We start from the raw sequence: 10148 nt of genomic DNA, 5'->3' as shown, positions 1-10148 counted from the left end.
TGGCTCAGAAAAACTAAAATGCGATTTTTAATGAGCGCACCCCCTAGGAATGTGCCATTGACCAAAAAAATGATATTTCCAAAGTTTTGGACCAATAGGATTAAAAATGACGTTGCGCCACTCGAGCAAAGTTGGGTTTTCAGTACAAAAAACAGAAATTTTTCATTTCAAGGTCATTTTTTATCTTTTATCTTATTTCAACAGTTATTAATATATACTCATTTGATAGATAATTAAAATATCTTTTTAATAAGATACGGATGAGCAAAATCGGTTAAGAATTATGCGCAAAACACAATAATTAGTTGAGCGACTGTGCTCTGTTTTCTATTTCATACCTTTTAGCTGGCATGCACAATGCAATCGCAAATGTTTACAAGAAACGGAAAAAACATAAATAAAAAATAAAAATAATACATTTCTACTTAATAATTTATATAGATATTTAAGAAGAATTGAAAATGTAGTCAAAACAAGAATTTTTTCGTAAGTAAAGAGAAAATGGTCGTACAGGGAGTATGACTGAAGTTAATATCCTTTTAGCAAACGAAGCAAGAGCGACTAAAAATTTCATTGATTTTAATTGGAATGAATTCGATGAAGAAATTTGTCTCAAAATGGATGCTGAATCTTTAGTCACAGTTCAACAAAATTGGGATAACGCAGACAGAACGATTCTATTTATCACTCCTATTTTAGTTTCCGCCCTTGACAAATGCAAGGTTTCGGATCGATACGCTATACATATTTTGTAGTAGTAGGTATGGTTACCTATGGCGCCCAGGTGCCATCCAAGATTCTCGATGGATGGCGAAAATCATGTACTTACTAAAAATGTATATTTTAAGAGATCAATTTACATATAACTCGGATGATTTGTACGAGATATATACATTTTTATGGTGAGCATATGTGTGAAAATTTTCACCCATACTAGGTAAGGTTATGTTCGTTAGGCACGTGCTGACAGTTGTCAGCACTTCTACTCGGAGAGATATATTGCCCATTGGGATGCCCTCAAAAAATTTTACCAGGAGATGCGAGTTGCTAATCTATGTTATCCTTGTTAAACCATTTGGCTTTCCAGATGAAGTTGAGGAGATCCGATAAGTTTGCTTTCGTTATCTCTTCCAAGCCAGTAAAATAAGGATCCCCGAAACATTAAAGTAGCCTTGTTTGAAGTCCTGGACAGAGACACAGGAAGTGGTTGATAAATTTTACCTCCTCTTCATCTTGGCAACTCCTGCATAATCCACTTATTGGAATTCGCCACCGTTGGAGCATACGCGCAATGGCACAGTGCCCCTTTAGTACTCCAGAAAGCACACGAACTGCATGTTTGCTGAAGCCTAAAATGCTTTTCGTTTTATTTTTGTCAAACTTAGGCCATAAGATTCTAGCGACCTTACAGCCTTCGCGGTTAGTTTATAAATTGTTAGTCACCGTATTGATTTTCTCTATTATCCTATACGGTTTACATATCGGTGTATGTATTCTGAGGTCGGCCTCTCCTGTATGAAGTTCAGAACCTCTTCTGGCCATCTCATCTGCTAGTTCATTCCCTTCAATATTGCTATGTCCAAGTATTCGAAATGTACTATGTCCAGCAAAGAGAGACCTCATGATGTTTGATGCTCATCAGTGAATCGCAACATTTTAATACTATCTTGCAATTTAGATTCAATTGCTTTCAGTGCGGCCTATCTACAAAAATCGTGAAATTCGAAGGACGAATTGTACTTTGTTGTCTAATGTTGACCTCTTTTTCGATAACTTGTATGTCGCCGTGATAGACGCTGTAAGTAGCAGGGATTCGGTAGCACTGTCTTATCTGCATATCTTTCGAGAAGATACCTGCTCCCGTACTGCCTTCCATCTTTGAGCCATCTGCGTAGATAGTAACTGTAGAGTTACCGGTCACAGATCCAAGCTTCCAGCTATCTCTGGTTAGATAAAGAGTGGGAACCCACTAATGAAGTAATTTTCCTCAAAGAACCTTATTGATTTCGTGACCGAAGAGATAACAAATTTTTTTGATCGTTTTTGCCTATCTAATAGTTTTATCAGTTTCGATCCTTCGCCATGGATGGAGACGCAAGATTATAGAGATGCACTTGAATTCTGTGCCAGACTTGATATGATAAATGATTGTATAGAAAGAGAAATTAGGCTTATGATGGATTATAATTCGATTTTGACAAAATATGAAGAGGGAAAACAATATGTTTTGCAAGTAGTCGAACATTATCATAAAAATTATCTTTCACATATCCTACACATATCCTAACATAATAAACACAATATATTAATTACTGAAAAAAAGGGTTTTCTTGAAATTATAATTTTTTATAAATAGTTAACTAAATCGTAGCATATACCATACCTATTACATAATTGTGCATGCCAGCTAAAAGGTAATAGAAATAGAAAACAGAGCACAGTTGCTCAACTAATTATTGTGTTTTGCGCATAATTCTTAACCGATTTTGCTCATCCGTATCTTATTAAAAAGATATTTTAATTATCTATCAAATGAGTATATATTAATAACTGTTGAAATAAGATAAAAGATAAAAAATGACCTTGAAATGAAAAATTTCTGTTTTTTGTACTGAAAACCCAACTTTGCTCGAGTGGCGCAACGTCATTTTTAATCCTATTGGTCCAAAACTTTGGAAATATCATTTTTTTGGTCAATGGCATATTTCTAGGGGGTGCGCTCATTCAAAACTTCATTTTTAATTTTCCCCCTTATAACGTGAGCCACCCTAATGTTACACATTACTTCGAGGTTAGATAATATTCACATATTGGAAGGTATACATAACATAAGTGTGAAATCATTAATAATTTTCTTAAGCACTCTATAGTATGTTATATAGTAATAGTCTAAGAGTATGTTCCCACTGCCATTGTTGAGGCAATTTAATTAATTTAGCTTGCTAATGAAATTTAATTACCCATACAAAGAGATTTCGTGCTTGATATTGTTAAGAATAGATCATGGGAAATTATACCAAAATGTCTAATGCAGCATTGCACAACATATTTCCCAAAAGGGAAATGATCGAATTATGACATATTTGACACATGAAACAAAATGTAGATAAACAATAAACAAACAACTTAAATAAACAAAACATTTTTTTAAATATTTGTTTTTTATAAATAAAATATATCATTGATATGTAGAAATATATATAATTGAGTTTATATAACAAATATATATTTGATGTAATTTTACAATTACATATTATTACATATTATATATTATTTAACAAAAAATTTTTATTTTAATTGGATATGTAAACAAAAGCTTTGACACATAACAACTCTTTCACATGCATAAATCAACTTATGCCAATGGAAACGACCAAATCTCAATTTGATTAACATAAGTTGTTTTACCTGCAGTCGAAACATGCTATAATAATAATAGTAAAATTTTGAAGATGTTAAAAGAATTTAAAAGTAAATTCTCCTTAAAAGAAGAAATGAACCAAAGATATCACAAAAATATGACTCACCCTGGTTAATACAGAGTTATTATGACAAAAACTATTTTAGTAGTTGCTCAGATGCAAAAATATGTCTTTATCATCATTCAAATATGAATTCTTACACGCCCATTTGGTCTCGAACTACAAACTTATACACTGCAAACCTCATGATATCGGGATTCAATTTTTTACATTGAGTACACTTATAATATAAAAAACTACACACTTCATCTAATGCCAACCAGTATATGTAATTTTTACATAGATTATACAAACAACTAGTTTGACAAAGCAGCTACGACTACATATCATATGTTAAAGAAATTTCAATCATATCAAAATAAAGTTCTCCGAAAGTTGGTAAAAGCCCCGTGGTATGTAAGAAATTCGAACAAACACAGGAAAATACAATATGTTTGTTGAGGACAAAGATCTTAACCTCTTCGTTACTATGAATACTCACTACAATGCAAAATCAAATTAACAAGTCACCAATGGCAGATGGTACTGCAAATTCTGATATCTTGTAGAAAACTTGATTTATTCTAGTCAATGCATTAAAAATAATATCTATGTTTACTAGTGAATTACCAAAGTAATCATCTACATAAGACAATAGAAGTGGTTTAAACTCTAAACTCTAAACTCTAGTATGGAAACACAACAACATAAACAGCTGGCAGTAACAAATATACATACGTGACAGAATGTAGCCCTTATCTAAAAATTTCCTAGTGTGGAAGTACAAGATATCTCAAAAACTAAACTAAATTAAATAGAGCGGAGTGGAAAAATTTGTTCAAAATAGCTGGATTTATTAAAATGCTTAACTAAATGGGGGTGTCCGAGAAATTGGAATCGGGCCTTATTACAAACTTATTTACATTCACTGCAGTATGTGCCAGAAAATTACAATTTGAGAGAGGTGTATAAAAGATAGGGTCCGAATATATTGTAAATTGGTAAGAATATTTCGTGAGAAGTTCAATGAATATGATTAACCAAACAGTATAGTATTCATCTATTATGGTGCGGTTTAAGTTTTTCAGTTTCTGAAACTAATCTTACTATTTGGAAGCAGCTATAAGGCCACAAGAGAAATATCGTTCAAGGAACTAAATGCTAGTCAGCGAAGAATGTATGAAGGATTGTATCAAACGCTGAAAGAATAAACATGATAAGTCTTACTTTGATGGTAACTCAATAAGTTTAAATTGGTGGATGATTTTATTTTTTGGTTTATTTTATAGATACATTATATGCTTAACATAAAATGTATCTTAGATATCTAGAAGAAACTAAGTGTGTAACAATTAGCATTAATTTAATATGCGAACTATTTTTCCAATCGTTTAAAATTTCATTGTGATATTGTTAGATCTAAACTATAATCAAAATTAAATTATCTATATTCAGTTCAAAAATTTATAGTGCTTGAAGAAATAGAAAAACTCATTAATAATTTTTAATTTTTTAATTAAGGCAATAAGCACATCTTGAGTTGAGCTCAAGTGCATACACTTTGTCAAGTGCAGTAGATATTGGCTGTAGCGCATAGACCATCTATAAGATTTAATAGGCACTTATTCAGTAAATAATTTTTACACTTTTAATTGAGTGAGATATTTACCTAAACAATTGCTTTTTATGCTTGTCATGAATGAGTTGGTCGGCCGTTGTCTTAAATTATTATGTTACCATGCCAAAAATTATTTTATAAGCAAACTACCAAAAAATGTATCTTTTTCTTTGGATTTATGAAGCTCATTGGTATTTCGTATTTTTAATATAAAATAAAGGTAAAAATAGTTTTTTGCTGATTCACTTTTTTCGTTTTTTATTTTGTTGGTGATTAGGTTTTAATTTCAATTCACCTGTCGTGCACCACTTAAATAATATATTTTAATATTAATTGTTTAAGTGAAATTGAAATTAATTTAGCTAATTTAGAACTTGAATTAAGATTTCATCATATTTCGATACACTTATACTTTCAATATACTTAAAATATAGTTACAATAATAGTTTCTTATAACAAAATATATATATAAATATATATCACTGCTGATCCCAGTGAATATTCGATCAAAAATTGTTGTGACGCTTCACTTTTTTTCAAAAGACCTTTGAGTCTTGAGTCTTGGATTTTAAAGCCACGGCAAAGCCCTTAAAAATCGATATGTTTTGCATCATACATGATTATGTGACTATAAACAAATAAATACTCATAAAGCTGTCTTAGATACTCAATAAATAGTTCAGGTACTGATTGGACGTACCTCCAACTATGTTTAATATTTTATATTTAACATTTTAATTATACTATATTGTTCACTGATTTTATAGCAGAAGCTGATGCTTATGGTCACCTAAATCCTTAAAGAAATATTATTGAAAGCATAAAGAACGAATATTTTCCATAGAAAATAAATATGGAAAACATTAGATCTGAACATAATATGTATATAGGAAAAATCATAGACTTAGCTAAACTGTGTTGAGTAAAGACTATTTGCAACAATTGAACTAGTTACTGCTTTAACAGTAAAAGTAAAGTACAAATCAGTGAAGTTCTGGCTGAACAGTGTCAATATAGGAATATTAGCATCAATCGAAGTTCATACTACCGTCATTATCGATGTATTCAAAAAGAAGAACGCATTCTGAAAAAAATAAGGTTTCATATTACTATATGGTTTAGATCAGTCAAAGACAGCACTATATAGAATGACTCACGTAATTCTATTGCCTCTATTCCTTTAGCAGACGAAGGAGGATACCTAATATTTAATTACTTCTTTCTTTAAAAAATCATAGGACTGTACTGGAAAATTTGATATAATATAATAATATTTTGTTATTGTGATTGAAATGCCATATTAACGAAAGCAGTTCCAAAGAAAGATATAGAAGATATTAAGGTTTTTTTATGATAAAGGCTTATATCTTTCATTCGTCATTATTCAAATTATGTTGTTTAGAATTGACTCTGCCTCGAGCATTAATATTTAATTTTAAAGATATGCTATATGCTATATATTTCAATGGATTCTTACTTGTAAAAGATTATTTTGTAGCAATTCGTTATCGTTATGTGGATGTGAATATTTTATATGAAATACGAAATGTTGTTTATATATCATATATTAGACTTGCTAGGTAGTGTTTAATGAAGTTTAATGAATTTATAGTTTGAGTTGATTAATATGTATATCTAAAATCTTTCTATTACTTTTGACCAAACTGATATACAAGGAAAGAAAAAATCACTTGAGTTTTTTTATTATTGCCACTCTATAAAGATAACTTGATTGGTTTTTATTGGTTTTGGTTTTTAACGGTTTTATGTTGTTGTGTAGAGGAACTCCAATATACTAGGAACTCTTGCAACTTTACATGGAGCAGTCAAGTTGCTGGAAACAAAATGAAATTAAAAGGAGTATAGAAGCTTTATGCCCCAAGAGGAGATAAAGGTATCAAGAAGAAAAAGAATAGAGAAATTTTGCAGGATTTATTCGATGGATCAATGATTTTGTGGCTTTTGTTCACAGAAGAAGATGATATAAAGCGTGAATTTGTAAACGGATGAAAACCTCTCTAAATGCATCAGACAAAGGTTTTGAATTAATAAAAATAGACTTTCTTTCTCTGGCACTTAAGAAGGTAGGAGTTCAGAAAATTAATTGGGACACCAGCAGGAATGTGAGTGTCATTACAGAACCGTTATATTCATTTTGTTTTACAAGTTTTACAAGTGTCATCTTCTTCAATATTTTGAACTATATTTTGATTGAGTGAACGTGTCTTTTGCGGAAAAGATACGTCTTATGACGAAGAAAACTATTTTAAAAATTAGAAGGGTTAATTTATTGAAATTTGGTTGACCATACAACGCTGTTTCGAGTACTACCATATACTCATCATCAGTGGTCTTAGGAAATATTCGAATTTTTTAGTTAGTTTATAGTCCGTATATAATTTGTTTGGACTGCAAGTGCCAGGCTTGGACTTCGTGCCTGACAAATTAAAAGTGATGACTTAACGAGGTTAGCCAAGGTTCCACAAAATTTCAATACTCAATTTTTAAGTTTTTTTCACTGTTTATTTTATAGGTTACAATACCCAGCTTTATATAGCATTATTTGAAAAATATTTCGACTAGATCTTTTATACCTGAAAACTTGCCGTCATCGATCTTCTCGGAAAATTTAATGTAAAGTAAACTACCCTTTAGGTGCTTCTAGAATTTCGAAACTAAAGCAAACCAAAAACAATCATTATTTAAGTATCTTAAGTAAAGCGAATCACATCTAAATGGTAAGTAATTTCAACCAATTTATTTTAACATGAAAAAAATATATATGTTATTTGTATGTAGTAAATGATATTTAAAAATAATTACTAATAATTAATAAAGAAAATATAATTAAAGAATATTAAATCTCTTACACGATTCTTACAAACGCGTTCTGGCTTATAACATTGATGTGTGGGAAATATGTCAAAAAAGGTTTAAAAGACGTCAAAACAAATTCTAAAAATAAAGAAGTAAAAGATATCTCAAAAATAACATAAATAAGTAATCAAAAAATAAAATAGCCAACTAATGCGATTATGGGATTATGTTTTATTTAAGCCATTAACGTAATCGAACCGGAAATATGCAAACCACGTGCTGCCAGTGTTGTTTTGCTCGCTCCGTCTGCAGATTTTCGCTCAACTTACGAGTATCTTTATTTCTTTAACTAGCAACGATCATAAAATTAATTTAAAATCGTTCAAATTAGGAAATTCCATTCGCCTTTGGAATTTCAATGTCGTGCTCAGAAGAGACGCAAGTGACAAAAAAGCCAATCACAAATCGAATTGGTCTAAATTCAATTGCGATGTGGGCATAATCGGTTAATGCATCTTTTCACGCTTTTATTATTGTGTATACGACTATCGATGATATATCTGACTCGAGCGAGACTGACTCTGAACAAGAAACGAGTTTAACTCGTTCGAATAAATTTGAATTGTCACACTCGTACTCGTACTCGTTCTCGCGTTGTTCCGTTACTAGTTCCTTTAATAGCAAGATATCTGATATTGTGATCGTAATTGTCGTCAAACGTACCTAAAAAGGTTACAAATTAGATAAATATGTATCCGTGTACTATGTACATATATCGAAATTAATAAAATTATGCAAAAACTTGATATTATCTGATTTTGCGATTGTTACTCATTGGGTTTTAAGTGCCTTAACATTCGCGACCTCCTCACACAGCTCGTTTGTAATTTCCTATAACATAAATCTGCACCTTCTACATATACGACTAATTTGCTCCATATATGTACAAATTAAAAATATATTAAAAAAATATATAACCGAATTAATGCTTCAACTTTTATTGGCGAAAATAAATAAATTAACAATGGGAGTAAGACATGCCTACTTTTGGTATACTTAATGATGATAAGCGACAGCAGGGGCAGCATAATGAGCAACTGGAGCTGCGTATTGTGCTACTGGAGCGGAGTAGTGAGTAACTGGAGCAACTGTCTTCACAACAGTTGGAGCAGCATAGTGAGCAACTGGAGCTGCGTATTGTGCTACTGGAGCGGAGTAGTGAGCAACAGGAGCAACTGTCTTGACAACAGTTGGAGCAGAGTAGTGTGCAACTGGAGCGACAGCAACAGCTTTCACGAGTGGTTCACGGTGTACGACAGCATTGAAACCATTATGTGGATCAGCGGTATATTGTACAGTACGTTTATAACCATCAGCATCGATAAGGGAGTATTCACCACGTACTACATCACCATCACGTTCTTCAACTTGGCTCTTGGAATCACCAGTCAATTTATCATCAACACCATATGAGAATTTGTATTGTGGATGTGGATCATATTCTTCTGACTTAACGATGACCTTTTGAGCAACGGCTACTGGGGCGGCATGTAAGGCGACTGGTGCTTGTTGGTAGACTTGAGCAATGGGTGCGTAACCAGCACTGGCGACAGCTACGAGTGCGAAAGCGAAGACAAACTGTAAAGTCAAATGCAAAATCGTTGGTCAATTTGAAAAATTTACTGATACTTGTGACTAATTATTAATGAAGTTTAACACGAAATTGAGTTTACCTTGAAAGCCATTTCAAAATATTGTGTTTGGGTTATTGGTATTTTTTGTTGATACTTTGTTCTTTGCAGAAGTGAGTGCTGCACCTGAATGATACAGTTTCTCAAATTACCTGCTTTATTTATACTAAAAAGTAATCATATATTTTCATCAAATTAAAAATTACTTTCAAAGATTTGTTACCAAAATTTGGCCTCTACATTTATCACAGCTGAAAACAATGCATTTTTAATTGTTTGTGTATGTGTCACATATGAGAAGTATTTTTATTTTAACAATTTAATTACATCCATCAATTGCCTTTTATAGTATTAGTAACTTTAAATAATGTGATTAATTTAGTTACTGTGGTACAAATTTTTATATATGAACACTTTTTGATCCTTAAGTATTGATAAAGTCCTTTGTTGGCATAGTATAAACTACTATTGTTGTTCACAAATATATAATAAATTAATCAATACTATTTTCTGAGTTCTTATTTAAAATTGTTTAAGAAACAATAAACTTTTTAATTGTGA

General features: G+C 31.3%; 1 protein-coding gene across 2 annotated transcripts; it reads right to left on the bottom strand.

Moving 5' to 3' along the window:
* Positions 1 to 8952: 8952 nt before the first annotated feature.
* On the bottom strand, positions 8953 to 9641 carry LOC119681416 (larval cuticle protein A2B-like). Of its 2 annotated transcripts, XM_038094600.1 has the most exons (3): positions 9630 to 9641; positions 9105 to 9534; positions 8953 to 9002 (listed from the first exon to the last, which is right to left on the bottom strand). In XM_038094600.1, exons 1-3 carry the CDS (start codon positions 9639 to 9641, stop codon positions 8953 to 8955), a joined length of 492 nt encoding a protein of 163 aa, XP_037950528.1. The 2 variants fall into 2 exon arrangements, with proteins under 2 accessions (XP_037950528.1, XP_037950527.1); XM_038094599.1 differs by having other exon boundaries at positions 8953 to 9534.
* Between the last annotated feature and the right edge of the window lie 507 nt (positions 9642 to 10148).

This window comes from Teleopsis dalmanni, chromosome 2 (genome assembly GCF_002237135.1).
Source record: "Teleopsis dalmanni isolate 2A chromosome 2, ASM223713v2, whole genome shotgun sequence".
NCBI classification, from domain to species: Eukaryota; Metazoa; Arthropoda; class Insecta; order Diptera; family Diopsidae; genus Teleopsis; species Teleopsis dalmanni.
The sequence above is the reverse complement of the archived record's forward strand: the minus strand, read 5'-3'. Positions and strand labels throughout refer to the sequence as shown.